Source organism: Herpailurus yagouaroundi, unplaced genomic scaffold, assembly GCF_014898765.1.
Source record: "Herpailurus yagouaroundi ecotype Mexico unplaced genomic scaffold, PumYag 198, whole genome shotgun sequence".
Lineage (NCBI taxonomy): Eukaryota > Metazoa > Chordata > Mammalia > Carnivora > Felidae > Herpailurus > Herpailurus yagouaroundi.
Genome location: NW_024412429.1, coordinates 1,895,261 through 1,911,009, shown reverse-complemented (window position 1 = coordinate 1,911,009; position 15,749 = coordinate 1,895,261). Strand labels below are relative to the sequence as shown.

At 55.7% G+C, this 15,749-nt stretch overlaps 1 protein-coding gene across 1 annotated transcript in view; it reads left to right on the top strand.

The window, feature by feature from the left end:
• The first annotated feature begins 352 nt into the window (after positions 1-352).
• Positions 353-15,749, top strand: part of KIF25 (kinesin family member 25) — a 45,137-nt gene continuing 29,740 nt past the window's right edge. Inside the window, exons 1-3 of the mRNA XM_040448684.1 lie at positions 353-484; positions 8,630-8,695; positions 14,463-14,585. Of these exons, the coding sequence (XP_040304618.1) occupies positions 410-484; positions 8,630-8,695; positions 14,463-14,585 (264 nt within the window). The 5' untranslated portion in view covers positions 353-409. The remainder of the gene's footprint in view (positions 485-8,629; positions 8,696-14,462; positions 14,586-15,749) is intronic.

Genomic DNA, 15,749 nt, shown 5'->3' with positions numbered 1-15,749 from the left:
TCCGGTGCTGCCGTCCCTCCCCCCGCCTCCCTGCAGCGGTTCGGGGCCCCGAGCGGCGCCCGCTGGCCTCTTCCTGTGCCTGTCCCCTGGCTCCTGTTCCCAGTGGGCTCCACAGGCCCTCCCTCCTCTCCCCGCAGACATTCCTGTGGGGAAGGGAGCCACACTCGTTGGGCGGACGCAAAATTACAGGACCAGCGGGAAGGGCTGTGTACCCGCGGGAGGCTGTAATTTACATGGGGTCTGGAACACCCACCGTATCCAGTAATCTCGCAGTGTAGCCGCTCCCCTCCCTGGCCCCTCCCCAGGTCCCGTGACCCCGTCGCCATGGAAACCACGAGGGTGGGGGCCCCCCCCCCCCCCCCCAACGCCCCCCCCCGCGCCGCAGGTGGGGGGAGGCCTGGGCCCGGCGATGCCGGCGGCGAAGGGCGGACGCTGGGGGCGCTTCTGGGAGCAGCGGGCCCGGCAGCTGCAGCGGCAGGTGCAGGTGAGCAGGTGCCGGGAGCGCAGCTGCGGCCCCGCCTGCAGCCCCACCCCCTCCCGCCCCTGAGCCTTGGGGGCGGGGGCCAGCGAGGGACAGTTGGGGTGGCGGCGCCCCAAGACCGCCCGGGACGGAGGCTCCCGCCATCTTCCACCTTCTGCTGTGTAGGGTGCGAGGTCCTTCCTCGTCTGCCCTCCCGCTCGGTCCCCCAGCCCGGCCCCCGACCCCCGCGTGCCCCACCCTCCCCTGAGGCCCCTCTCCGTGACTTGTCGAGGGGCCACTACGTACCGTGCTGAATTCGGGGGTACAGTGCTTAAGCGACTACACACCTGACCTTTCTGTTCCCTGCTCTCGGAGTATAGGTGGGATAAAGGAGGAAATAATCACAAAATAAACGTAAACCACCGAAGTGGGCCCATGATGACGCTAAGGAGGGGACACACCCAGTCCTACAGGGGCTTGTAATGCAACCCTGGCCGGATGTGGGGGTCCAGGACCGTCTCCCCGTGAGCGGAGGTGGAGCGGGGTTCTCCTGAGATGGGAGGCCGCCATCTGGCAGTGCGTTGAGGGTCAAGGACAGAACTGTCCCCAAAGAGGAACAGCCTTGCAGTGGCGTGTGGCCGTGGGGCTGGCGTTGGGCAGACCCCGGGGGAGGCTGCTGGCTGGGGCTGAGGCGGGAGGGGGGCGCCCGTGAAGCATGAAGCAGGACTAGAGATGTTCTTTATCTTGAGGGCCCCGAAGGGCTATCGAAGATATTTTAAGGGAGGGAGGAAGCAGTTGGATCCATATTTTGAAAATATCACTCAAAACGTCCCTTGTAGCGAGTGACCCCGCAAGGGCAAGCGTGAAGTTGTGAGGGCTGAGTTCGAAGTCGCAGGCAGGACTTCTGGGTGGCCGGATGAGGTCCTCTGTGAACCCACTCCCGAAAAACAAGCCAACAGGTGAGGGTCACGGCAAAATGGTGTAGCGCCCCCCGAAGTTGCCCAAACAGCATCCACCAAAAGAAGCAACGTTTATTCGAGAAACCTGCTAAAAACCTCTGTAAGCACAGAAAAAGTCTGTGGCCCCTTGCCTCACACCACCCAAGCTCAGCCCGGCAGAAGGTCCACTCTGGGCGTGTGTGGCCAGGAAGACGGGGCTTCCCCTCTCCTCGGCCTCCGACGACGGGTCGCCATATCCCACCAGTTTGGACGGGCCACTGGACAGTTGAGGAAGCTAAGTTCCTGGCTGACTGTGGCGGAGGCTGGGGGTCTCCCTCCTCCCACGGAGCTTCCGCTCCTATCATGGAGGCCTTACTCCAGAACAGAGGCCGGGGCACTGGGGCTCCAGTCACCCTTCCCCAGCTCCATCAGCACAAAGGTTTCGTGGCGAGAGAGCAAGCCAGGAGCCCAGAGGCCACAGGCCTCCCGGTGCCCAGAGGGCTGATGTTCATCTCTGGAGATTTCGCTCAGGGCGAGAGGCAGCCCATGAGAGAGAGCTCTGAAGCTCTTCCCACAGGAACTGACTTCATCTGAACCGCTCTGGTGAGGTTCAGAAGCAAGAATCTGCTTAATTAAGAGCACTTACCAGTTGGCTCGGGCGCCCTAACAAAGTACCACACACCGGGTGGTTCAAACCACAGCAGTCGACTCCCCACGGTTCTGGAGGCCGGGAGTCCAAGAGCAAGGTGTTGGTGCTGGTTTCTCCTAAGGCCTCTCCCCTTGGCTTGTGTGTGGCTGCCTTCTGTGGTGTGATCACTTGGTCTTTCCTCTGTGCATGGGTACCCCTGCAGTCCCTCTCTGGGCCCTCTCTGGGCGCCCAGTCACACTGGATTAGAGCCCACGCCAACGGCCTCATTTCAACTCAATCGCCTCTTCACGGGCTCTGTCTCCAGATACAGTCACACTCTGAGGCCCTGGGCTTGGGAGTCCGACACGTGAATTCGAGGGGAATACAGCCCATAACAAGCAGCAAGCTGACAGGCCACCTAGTTCACACCAGTCTGAGAAGAGTCTGAGGTTGTGCCAGATCTCACAAATGGGCTTCCCAAAGTATCCCTGCCCCAGTTTAACTGGAGCAGACAGTGGAGAAAGTCACGCCCCAGGCCATTGTTGAAAACAAGCCATCGAGAGATCAGGGAGAGGTTAACATGGAGCCCTGCTTCAAAACTGCTGTCTCCGGTGCAGGTGCCGCGCGACCGTGTACGTGTCCAAAGCTGTGCCCTTCTAGGAGCTACACCAAGGCTTCCCGCTGAGGGGGAAACAGACTTCCCTAGAGAAACTGAGCTGAGTCACTCAACAAAGCACACAAACAGCAACAAAAACAACCTTCAGGTGGGGGAAAGGCGTCACTATCTAAAGTTTCTACCATATATTTCCTAAAATGTCTGGTTTTCAACAAAAAGCAATTATAAGACATGAAAGAAACAGGGAAGTGAGACTCATCCGCTGGGGGAGGGGGGGACAGACAACAAGAACCGCCATTGGGAAGCCTGCCTGGTGTTGGCATTAATAAGACAGCAAGGCAGTCATTGTGTGAACATATAAATATGCTCAAGGGACTAAACGAAACTGCATTATAGAGGTGAGGGAAAATATGATGATTTCTCATCAGATAAAAAATGTCAATAAAAGGATAGAAAATACTTAAAAAAAAAAATTGTAATCCTGGAGTTGAAAGTAGCTGAAATGAGGACACTCCCCAGAGGACTCAAGAGTAGATTTGAATGGACAAAAAAGAGAAAAAAAATCAGCAAACTTTTAGCTTGGTAGAAATTATGCTTGGTAGAAACCAGCAAACTTTTAGCTTGGTAGAAATTATACTTGGTAGAAATCCTAAGAACAGAGGGAAAAACAGAAGGAAGGAAAGTGATTGGAATCTGTTGGTGCAAAGCGTGTAGGCACACCAACATACACACGTCACAGGGGCACCAGGAGGGGAGAGCGAGAAAGCACAAGAAATATTCAAAGAAATAATTGCTCAAACTCCCCAAATGTGTTGAAATTTGGCATACGTGGAAGCAGCTTCATGGACTTCAATTAGGATAACCACGAAGAGATCCACACCCACATGCATCGTAGTGAAAACACCGAAAGAGAAGACCAGGGAGGGAAGAATGACTCATCAAGTCAATCCACAAGCAGACTCTCAGAAGCAGCAGGGGCCGTGGGGTGATGCACTCAAAGGGCTGAAAGACAAATCCTGTCAACTAAAAATATTATATCCAGCAAAATTGTCTTTCAGAAATGAAGGCAAAATAAAAGTTTTCCCAGATAAACAAAGTCAGACAAAATTCGTTGCTAGAAGGCTTGCCTGATTAAGAGACATTGAAAGAGGTTCCTCAGGCTGAAAGCAAGTCCCTGCCCCTGCCCCAGAAACACAGATCCACAAAGAATGCCAGCAAAGACAGTCACGTAGTTATAAAAGGATCAAGGTGTATTTTTCTTGTTTTCTTCACTGATTTAAAATAAGTAATTGTATAAAACTACAGACATGTAATTGTGTCATTGAAACTATAACTGGTAGAAACGTAATATGTTTGACAAAAGTGGCACAAAGGAGGCGGATGGGGACAAAGTTTTGCGAGAATAGGGCAATGACACCAGATGGTAGTTTGAATCCACAGGACCAGGTGAACCTGGTGGTTCGTCATGGTGAACAAGGCCAGCACAACAAACCCTGCAGGTCTCCTGTCCCTTCTCTTCTCAGATTCTTTAGTGAGCATGAGATTATGTAAAGCAGCAATGATAGCACTGGACTGTCACATATATGAATGTGACGTGTGATGCTACCAACCCAACAGATGGAACAGGGGAGTTCAGCTATAGCAGGAGCGTCTCTGTACCTCACCAGGCCCTGACTGTCCCTGTGGGGCGGACTCTTCCAGTCTCAAAGTATAGGGTGAGCTTTTGAGAAACCACGAAGAAAACTATTCAAAAACTGATGGAAAATGTCATGGAAGAAATTAACATTTTACGCTAGAAAATATCCAGTTACGGCAAAAGAAGTCGGCAAAAGAGGAACGGTCAAAACGTGAGGCACATAGAAAATGAACAAGTGAAGTGTTGGGTGCAAACCTACATCAGCAGCCTTAAATGTGAGTGGACAAGACATCAGTCAAAAGGCAGGCGCTGTCCGGCTGGATAAGAAGCGAGTTCAAACTACATGCTGTCTGTCTACAGGGCACATGCTTTACATTCAAAGATACAAATAGCTTGTAAGCAAAAGGATGGAAAAAGGTACATTATGCCACCATTAGCTACAAGAAGACTGAGTGACTGTACTAATATTAGACAAAATAGACTTTAAGATGACATAAATGTCACTACGAATAAAGAGGAACATTTGATAATCACAGAAGTGTAACTCCATCAGAAAGATAGGAAAAGTATACGTGCACCTAACAACATGGCCCTAAAATTGACAGAATTGAGGACACAAATCAGCAATTCAAAAATAATGGCTGCAGACGTCAACCCTCCCCTTTCAGTAATGAACAAACCAGACAGGGGACCGGCCAGGAGACAGACAACTTGAACGACACTACTGAACCAACTCAATCAGGCGGACGTCCACAGAACACCCTGCCCACACAGCAGGAGGACACATGACCTTCTCAAGTTCACGTGGCACAGGCCCTCTGGGTTAGACAATGTACTGGGCCACAGAGGAAGCCTGAGTACACGTAAAAGAATAAAGATCATAGACGGTATATTTTCTGGTTACGATAGAGGGAAGTTAGAAATTAATAACAAAAATAAATTTAGGAAATTCACAAATATGGGAAAATTGAATAAGATACTTTTAAATTATAGTAGATCAAAGAAGAAATCACAAATGAGGTCAGGGAACATTTTAAGAGGGATGAAGATGAGGGTACCACCCAGCAAAGTTTGTGGGATGCAGCCAAGGCAGCACTTTGAGGAATAGTCGTGGACACAAACACCTACACTAAAAAAGAAGCTAGCTCTTCAATCAATTACCTAAACAACACCTCAGGACACGGGATAAAGCAGAGGAAGCAACACCGAGCACCAGCAGAAGAAAGCCACAATAAAGACCAGAGCAGAAACCACTGAAATAGAGCATGGCAAACTATAGGGAAAGTCAACAGAACCAGAAGCTGGCTGTTTGCAAAGATGAACAAAATTAACAAACCCTTAGTTTGACTGAAAAGAAGACTCCAATTAACAAAACCAAGAATTAAGGACAAGACATTGCTACCGACTTCACAAAAATAAAAAGGAAGTCAGGAACATCCTGTGGACAGCACTGCTGATTTAACCAGGGTGAGTTGGTCAAATTCCCAGAGTCACAGATCACCGAAACCGATTCAAGAACTAGAGGACGTGAGCACAACTGTAATGCATGCTGAGGTTAAATTAGGAATCCGAAATCTCACAAAGTAAACCCCGGGCGCAGATGGTTTCCCTGGTGAATTGTGCCAAACGTGTGAAGAGAAATGAACACCAGTCCTCCATGAACTCTTTGGAAAAATAGAAAGGAGGGAACATTTCCATGGCGCCAATACTTACCTGATGTCAAAACCCATGCAGACGTCACAAGAAAACTGCAGAGCAATGTCTCTTATGGATGCAGATGTAAACCTCTTCAAAAAATACCGGCAAACTGAATCCGGTGGTATATGAAAAGGACATACACCCTGACCAAGTGGGAATCATTCCAGGAATGGCCTAGCGTTCCAAGGTCGGTTAACGTCACAGACCGAATCAACAGAATGAAGGACAAACCCCACGGTCATTTCGATAGGTCCAAAAACACGCTTTTGACAAAATATTACTTCACTTCGTGATAAAAACACTCAGCCGGCTCCTCAACCTGATAAAGGATGTCCCCAAAACCCCCCTGCTGACACACGTAACATGAGAGGAGCAAGACAAATGTGTCCTTTCACATCTGTTCACCGTCTCCCCGGAGGTGCTAGTCAGGGTATTCAGGCAAGACAACGAAAGGAAAAGGGGTCTGTACCAGAAAGGAGGAAATAAGACTGTTTCTGTCTGCAGATGACATGATCTCGTATATGGAAAATCCTAAGGAATCCACCAAAAAAAAACAACGCTCCTGGCACTAGTGAGTGATTTCAGCAAGATTGGGGGATATGAGATCCATATGCAAAAGTCTGTTGTGTTTCTATTTCATAGCAATGAAAAGACAAAAATGAAATTAAGAAAACCGTTCCACTTACAAGATAGTCAAAGATGATAAAATGCTTCGGAAGAAATTTAACCCAAGAATTGCAAGACTTGAACCCTGAAAACGATAGTCAACATCATTGGCGATCAGGGCAATGCAGATCAAGTGGCAATGATACGCCCCGGTGGCTGTAATCAAAGAGACAGATGGAAGTATCTCGGGGGTGTGGAAAGTGGAATTCTCATACACGGCTGGTGGGACCGTGCAGGGAAGACAGTCTGGAAGTTCCTCAACACGCTAACCGGTTCCGGTCCTAGGCATGTGCTCAAGTGAAGGGGAACCATGAAGGGGAAACCGCGTGTCCGCACAAGACACTCGTTTAGGAATGTCACAGCAGCACTATTTCTAACAGCCAGAAAGTGGAAACAACCCAAATGTCCTTCAAGTGATGAATGGGTAAACAAATGTGGTCTAGCTTCATGATCTAATATTGTCAGGCAATAAAAAAAATGAAATTCTGATGCCGCCACATGGTTCAGCCTTGAGAGCGTGATGACCGGGGAAGGAAGCCGGTCACGAGGGACTACATATCATATGATTCCGTTGATACAAAATGTCCAGAGTTGGCAAATCTGTAGAGACAGAAAGTAGATTCGTGCTTTCCTAGAGCTGGATCGGGGTACATGGGGGGGATGGGGTTTCTTTTGGGGTAGTGGATGTACTGTGACGTGATTTTGGCGACGTGGCACAATGTGAGTGCACTAAACGCCGCGGACTTGTGCGTGTCAGGCGGGTTGTTCGCGTTTAAGGGAATTACATCTCCATAAAGCTAGTCGGGGTGGCATCTTAGAATCGAGTGACTTTCGTGGAAACACTCCACGAAATCAACTGAGCATGGTAACAGAAGGTCTAGACGACGCCCAGGTTTCCGGTTTCATAACCCTTCACAAAGAGCTTGACCTAAACTGGTCACAGTTCTCTGTGGGCTGTGAGTCACGGGGCATGGGGAGGGACCCCCCACAGAAGGGACCGTGGCACGTGAGCTGCCTTCCCGGACCCCTTGCTTTCCTGACCACCAAGGCCTCCAGCTGCTGGCTTTCCCAGCATTCAGTGTAAACAGCTAGTATTTAAACTTTTCTGCCTGAAACCCTGCAGGCAAAACCCAGCCTCTTCCCTGCCATCCCTCCTCCCAGACCACGCCCTCCCTGCCCCCCTCATCCTCCCCTCCCTGTCCCTCTGCCCCTTAACTTACCAAACTCACTCCCGCCTGAGGGCCTTTGCTCAGACTTTCCCCTTGGCCCTGGGTTTCCTCGCTGGCCCACCTCCCCGTCTCTGAACCCCCGTCGCTGTTTTAGCTGTGACGGGGCTGCTGCCCAGCCCCCCCAGCCACACACTGGCCCTTACACACTAGGATGGGAGCCCCACGCCCGATGGGTTCACTGCTGTATCCATGGCACCCCGACATGTGCCTGGCATGTGACAGACTTCTAACAGATATCTTTTAAATAAATGAATTAGTAAAAGGAAAGAGGGGCGCCTGGCTGGCTCAGTGGGTAGAACGTGTGACTCTTGATCTCAGGGTCGTGAGTTTAAGTTCAAGCCCCACGTTGGGCATGGAGCCTACTGGGGGAAAAAAAAAATTGAAAGAGAAGCCGATTTTGGTGAGCAGAAGCCTTACAGAGGTGCCTTCCAGATCTGAATGTGCATATAGGTCACCTGAGCTCTTGTTAAATGTAGATTCTGATGGATTTAGGGGGTGCTTTTCAGCAGTTTGAGGTATGATGTATGTGCCCTAATGCAGGATTCGGTGCCCCCAGCAAGCCCCTGGCTTCTGGGGACCACACTTGGAATGGGGGTCGTAGACACGGGGTGCGGGGCCCCCACTCCAGCCGACCTCCCCCCACAGTGCTTCACTGAGGCAGCCGCTGGCTTCCTTCCCCAGAGTGTTCTCAGGATGGAAGTGCTTACTGACGAGTGTCATTTGCACTGATAATGTCCTGTTTTGGTCCTCGGTTTTAGGCCAAAGAAGAGTGGATAGTTGATCTGGAAACAGAAAATGCAGTTCTCCACCTGAGGCTGGCGCAGGTAACACAGGCCCGCGTCCGCAGTGCCAGGGGCTCAGGGCCGCCGTCCGGGCCTTCCCTCCCGTTGGCTGAGCCGGTGGGACTGTCTCCCCCATGACCACACGAGGTTCCACTCCCGTCTCTCCCCGCACTCTCGAGCGTGTAGTGAGGAGTAAGTTCATGGTGCGTGTGATTTTCCAAACAGCTTCACTGAGGTGCGACTTCCAGGAGGTAACTTCACCTGGTTTGCGTGTGCAGTTGTGTTCAGTAAGGAGTGGCTGCCCAGCACCGTGACACCGTGCGCCCCGAAGCCCGCAGTGCCGCTTGACCCCATCGCCCATCCTGCCACCTCCTGGACCGGCCCTGCCATCCTGGGAGAGACGCCCGCGTGACTCAGCCCAGACTGCGTACCGCACTGAAAGGAAGAACCGTCCCTCAAAGATGCCTCTGCCCACTTTTCCTGCTGGTTTGCTCCTAGAAGGGAAGGAGAACAATGGAGAGTGTTCGGGGGTCTCTGTCCACACTGTTCTCGCCCAGTGCACCGCTGCAGCCTTTGGGAGACCCTGGTGGGCCCTGTGTGCCATCCCCGTCCTTGTAGGAGGAGAAGACCCATGAGGAGGAGCAGGGACGTTTGCAGACGCTGACCGTGAGGACTGGGGTGACACAGCCAGGGCCCCCCGGGTGGCCGCAGGAGAGGTGGGAGGACCACGCCCCAGAGCCTCTGCCGGAATGTGGCCGTGCTCCCCGGGATTCTGGCCTCCGGGACCGAGAGAGGACTCATTTCTGTTGTCTTCAGTCTCCTGGTTGGCGGCGATCTGTCACAGAGGCAAGTTTAGAAAACTAACGCACTTGCGAGGTCCTCACCTGTGAATTCCGACCCCTTCAGAATTCTCCCCGGAGGCTCAGGCAGAATCAGGTCTCCAGGCTCTTGACACTCCTTGAACAACCCTGTCAAGTTTCCCTGGACAGAAATGAGTCGCACTAAATTGTGCCTTCGTTTACAGCTGCTCCTGCTGCCTCTTGAATGAAGGACTGATTTATTTGTTCACGCACCAGCCACGCCTGTGCGCGTGAACGGTCACGGCAGCGAGCAGCCTGTCTGAGCCTGCGCCCGGAGGAGCCACGTCTCCCCTGCGTCCCACCATGGCCCCCCCGGGTCCGGGGACGTGCCCGCACAAGGCGGGTGAGGCCAGTATCCGCGGGCAACGCCTGTGCCCTCTTCTGCTGCAGGAGCCCCCTGTGGCCGCAGCGGCTGGAGCTCTAGAGAAACTTCCAGCCCCGAGTGGAGGCCACGAAGCCGGGGCACGGAGCAGGTGGGGTCGCGGAGGTTCACCAGCTTCTGTTGGCGAGGGTCGCCGCAAAGCACTAAGGGATTCTCCAAGCACCGTTTGGGTGAAATTAACTTTTTTTTTTTTTTTTTACATTTACGATTGTTGGGCACAGAATGTCAGTTATATAAACCTGACGACTTTTTTTGGCATTTGTGTGCTTAAGTCCCTCTTCGTCATTTTTGATGATGACGAAACAGAAAATCATCATTTCTGCGGCCCCCACGTCCCGCTGGCTCACCTGCAGGTGACGGTGACTGGGATGACAGCGGGCAGCGTGGGTCCGTGTGGTGAGTCAGGTGCACACAGGACCCGGCCGGGAACCGTCTTCTGTTGGATTGCCAAGTCCCTGCGCAGACAGTGGCTGCTCACGGCTCCTGTTTTCGGCGTCTCCCTCGCCCCACGTGAGTCGGATCCCATCCCTCGTGCCAGGTGCTTGTGCTTCTCCCACGTTACCCCCCAATCTCCCTGGAGGCTCTCGGCTTCCACCTGTTTCTCCAAAACCAGACCAGCCCCAGAAGCCGGTCAGCCCGCCTCCCAGTACCAAGCGCTCAGTGACTCTACGTCATGCTCCTCTGGATCACCGTGGCGCTCACCGTCAGTGCCAGGGACTTTAGAACACAGGCCTCGGTATTGACTGTGCCTCACTTTTCTTCCGGAGGATCTGAGCCTTCTGCGTCTAGGGCCTTTACTTTGCTTTGGTTTCAAGGGATGGAAGCAGGTAGCCCCCAGAGCCCCTGCTCTCTCAGCTGTCTGCAGTTGGGAGACACGTGTCTGCCCACGTGCGCCCGGCACCCGTCGCATTTAATGAAGTATCCGTCGCGGGCACCTGTTCTGCGAAGTCTTCATAATCCTGCTGACGCTGACGGCCGGGCTCCCTGAGCTTCCCTGCTTTGCAGATTCTCTGCCTCACTTGTTCACACTTCTGAATGTTTCCCGTCCACAAGTAACGGACTCTCCAGCCTGAGTAGTGGCCCTTCCCAGCCGCCACCTCCGTGGCCCGCTCCCCGTCGCACACGTCGCTAGGGCGTCCGCGCTGCTCCTGGGGAAGGAGACGGACGTGCTTGGTGCAGGGTCACGAGCGTCCCAGCCTAAAGCTTGGGCGGAAAGAACACACTCATGCTCGCAGTTTGGAGTCGGGGGAAGACGCCGGCTTCGACAACACACAGTGCAGGCCCAGAGTGGCGCTGTGACGGCACGGACCCACGACGACGCGCAGAGGCCCCTCCCCAGAGGTACACACAGACCGCATCTCCGACATTCACAGAAGGACGGGATGGAATGACATTGAAAGTTGACAGAACTCTCGTTCCCCTCCGCTTCCGCATGGATACTTTTGACAGAACGTTTCCTTGCTTCGCAGGTAGTGAGTGGAACCCGATCTGCGGCTCCCTGAGGCCCCACTGAGCAAATGGGCCAAATTAAAACCACTATCTGGTTTGTTCTGCTTCCTTTCTGTCACCAGAGGCGGAATCGGTGCCTCGGTAACCATGTGCTGAGAGCAGTGCCTTGAACGTGTGCGTGTGTTTCTCTGGAGCTCATCTCTGTGAGGGAAGGACACCGAGGCAAAGTTTGACGGGCACGGCGTTCGGAACCGGGGATCTGCAGGGCGGGCTCCCCGCCGGGGCACGGAGACTGCCGGCCTCTGCCCAGCTGACGGCAGGGTTGCCTGTATGATGTGCTGTAGAAGAATCGTTAGAACAGTCACACACCGGTAGAGTTGTGTTTGGCAACAGAGAAAGATCTTGGTAGAAGTTCAAGCAAAGGGAGTCGTTGGAAGGTCAGTCGGCCAGAACCAGGAGGGCCCAACACCGCGTTCATTGTGCGTTTCGCTCAGGGATTGCGTTTTGCTGGATACAGCAGGAAGAGAGGACGGGGGGAAGGGCTGTCCGGGGCCAGGTGCTGGTGGCATCCACAAGTATGCCTGTGGTCCCGCTGTCCTCCTCTGCCAGCACCCACCGTCCGTGTCCCGGACAAAGGGGGCTGTGTGCTGCCGAGAGCAGCCGGTGTCTCCTGCTTCCACGGTGGCTGCTGGGGCTCCAGCTGTCCCAGCCAAGGTCAGACGCTGGGAAGGAGGAGTCAGACAGACGAAGGAACACACCCAACACGTCCGCCACGTCTGTCCATCCGTCTGTCTTTAAGTCGTTGCTCAGAAATCCTACCCAGTGACTTGTGCTGGGTCACGTGGACATCCTACCTGCCAGAGACCCAGGGAAACGTTGCTTTCGGTGGGACGTTGGTAAATGGGGGTGTAATCGTACAGGAGGGGGCACTGAATGGCAGCAGGCCACCGGCGGCCTCTGCCGGACTAGCAGCCGACGTTCGCACGGAAAGCTGAGCGACACTGGAATCTGTTTCTCCTTTGGGGATAGTTCGGTGCCCGGACCCGTCCCTGCGGAAGTTCGGGCAGAGCTGGTTTCAGGGCCGTCCCCGGCAGCTTCTCGTGTTGGGGTCCTGCTAATTGTGGCCGTGACAACGGCCTCCTGTTTCTCTCCTGAGTCTGGTTCTCCCTTAGGAACCGTAGACATTCTGAGAGCCTGAAGGTCTGTGTGGTGACGGACCTAAATGAGGCGTGTTTTGTCCCGGCGTGTATGCACACACCGAGTCACTAGGTTGTGCACCGAGGCCGGTGCACGCTGATCCAGCAGCTCTAGCTCAGGGACGGCCGATTCCCTCCCGGGGAGCCCTCCCTGAAGCTCAGCCTGGAGCGGACGCCCCCAGGAGCGACCCGTCCCAGGGGGTGGCTGCGTCTCCGCTGGGCCCCCTGCTCCTCTCGGTGGCCCCCGGCCAGGTCCCATCTGAACCCGCAGGCCCAGGCGCCTCTGGCCCACAGGCGGCTGGCTCTCTGTCCCCGCCCCGCCCCTGGGCCTGGTCTCCTGGCTCTCCTGCCGGCAGCAATCTTAGGACCTCTCCTCACTCGCCACCGCGTTTGCAGACCTTGCTCCGGGATTCCAGCCCCCTCTTGCATGCACCCGGGTCTCTGGCTCCGGGGGCCTGTCGAGTCCGCCACCTTTGAGCGCCACGCTCCGTGCATCGCGGCGTGGGCCTTCCTGTGGGCACTGCGCTGCCGGAGGCTGGTGTGCAAACAGGAGTGTGAGTTACCACCCAGTGCGGTCTCTGCCGGGGTCTCCGCGCTGCCCTGCCATCTGAACCCGCAGTCAGCGGAAAAGCTCTCCCCACGTGCCTGCTGTCCCGGCACTCACAGAGGATCTCCTGGTGCCTGGCAGGTGCACCTGCCCGCTGCCCCCTGCCCCCTGGCCCCTGCCCCCTGCACACGGCGGCTTCCCCTGCTCTGCCCGCAGGGGCGCCTGGCTCAGCACACCCTCTGCGCAGGGTGGGGCCCCACCCTCCTGACCCCTGGGACCCCTGACCCCGGATGCTCGATGCTCGGCGGTGCGGGTCATCAGGGGGCGCCATCGCACGCCTGGCCAGTCCTGGCACAGGCCTCCTCGAAGCAGCTGGTGCTCCCGCTACTTCCTCCTCTGGCGGACAGTGTCCCGCCCGCTCTCTGTGCCGTCCCCAGTCTAGGACAGAGGCCCCCGAGCCCCGCACCCACCCCAGAGGCCCCCTGGGCCTCCTCCTCGCTGCGGGGACCTGCATCGGCGACCCGCGTGTCCTGCTTCCTCCCCTGTGCTCCTCCCAAACAGAGCAGCAAGCTCCTGGAACGAAGGGAGCCCTTATCCCTGCGTCCCGTGGCTTCCGAGCTGTGCATCTTCGGGTTTGCACACGGGACAAGTGTACCCGTGATGTAGGTGATGCAGTTCTGCGCATTCTCGCCGGCCTGGCCGTCCGTTTTCTGCGTCTGGGAGGCCTGGCTGAGGCCCTGGGGGGCAGGCCGCCCACAGTGTCTCCTGGTTGCAGGGACTCGGTGGGATGCAGAAGCACTCCAGCAGGTGCCGTGGGAGACGCAGCAAACTCCCGATCGAGTCACCTCCGGCTCAGGCCCCAGTGCCGCTCCTCCCCAGCCACCCTGGCCTGGCCACAACCACGGGGCACGCCCTGTCTTGTTCTCTCCCCCCCCCCCCCCGCGTCATCTCCCAGCCGAGCCAGGCTGTCCCCGGCTGTGTCTCCGAGTGGGTCCTGACTCATCCTCTCCGTCCCCCGTGATGGTCCCCTCTCTCTCTCCTGCTCCACGGAGCTCCCAGCTCCTTCTACACAAGTATCTGTCGGGAAAATCTGAAGAACCCGCCCAGACGGTGACCCTGTCCCTGACCCGTCCCCCTCGCCGTCCTCTCTGTCGCTGCGTCGCCGGACCGCCTGGGCCTGTGCCTCAGCTTGGCCGCCCTGTGCCCGGTCCCCACACGGCCCTGCTCAGGGTGGGTTCCCTCTGCGGCAAGGGTTGTGCCCGTGCTAGCACGTGGGGCGCGGCCGGCAGGCCGTGAGCGTCCTCCCCTCGGAGAAAACGCATCCACTCCAGCGTGCTGAGACTCCGAATCCCTTTTTGTGTTTTCCACACACCAGTACCAAGGAGCGGCTGGACAGAGTGGAAGTGCGTCTGCAGGGCTGTGCTCCCTGTGCGGCCCGCGGGCCCGGCTGCCGAGAAGCCCCCACGCGGCCCTGCTCCGGCTCCGCCCGGTGATTCAGGTAGGAGCCCCCGCCCCGCGGCCGCGTTCACTTGTGTTCTGGTGAAATTGTGGATGTTACGCCGGTCCAAATAGGTCCACTTTTTTCCTTTTGTTCCTGTTCATTTATTGGGGGGAGGGGCAAAGGGAGGGGAGAGAATCTTAAGCAGGCTCGACCCTCAGTGCAGAGCCCGATGCGGGGCCCGATCCCACTGATGACGGAATCGAAGGCAAGAGAAATGTGGCTGAAATGCAATCTCCTTACGGCTCGCAGCCCGCTGACACACGAAGCACGCGAGCATGTCCGTCCTCAAGGAACTCACGCTGCCTTGGTGCTCACGTTTCGTTCAAGGCGAACAGTAACCTTGTCTGCACAGCAGCCAGCCCCCCACGGTTCTGGAAGCCACCTTCGGCCCCTATATCCCCTTCCCCCTCGCACCACCAACTAGGAAGTATGTCGTCAGTCACTCCTCATGACCCCAGTGCCGGTCTGCCTGCCCACGGGTCCCGTCCCCGTGCTATAATAAAATCGCCTTTTTGCACCAAAAAATGTCTCACACCTTCTTTCTTAGCCATTCGCTCATGAAACCCACTTCAGATCTCATCATCATGACCCTGGGGACCGTGACCTGAGCCAAAATCAGGAGTCATGCACTCGGCCAACTGAGCCACCCAGGTGCCCTGAAAATAGATCTGCTGAAAAAGCCGTCTTTTCACGAAGCACAGCTTCTCAGTTAGGAGATGCAGGTTTTCCGTTACAGCCTGCTGATCTGGCCTTCGCTAGGTTGCAGACGCGTCACTGCGTCCATAACCTGCCGTGAGGGTCTTCGGCTGGGGGTCCCGCCCTCCGCCCCACTACCTGCTGGGTAGAGCGAGGACTTCCGCACCCAAGGGCGCCTGGACTGGGCTCCTGAGCAGAGACAGGAGGGAAGAACACCGTGTGGCCGTGAGACGGGCCGTGAGAACTGCCGTCGGCCGCTCTGTACGCCAGAGTCAGAGTCGTCCTCTTGTTTATTTTAACGTCAAAGCGTAGACAAGTGCTTTGTCCAGGTCAGGCTAAACAGGGCGAGTGTCGCTGCCAGCCCGTGGACGCAGCGCCTGTGGAACGGCCGGGGCGTCTGGGAAGAGAAGTGGGAACCGCGGCCCTGGAGGCAGCACGCTGGCACCTGCCCAGGGTGAGAGTGCA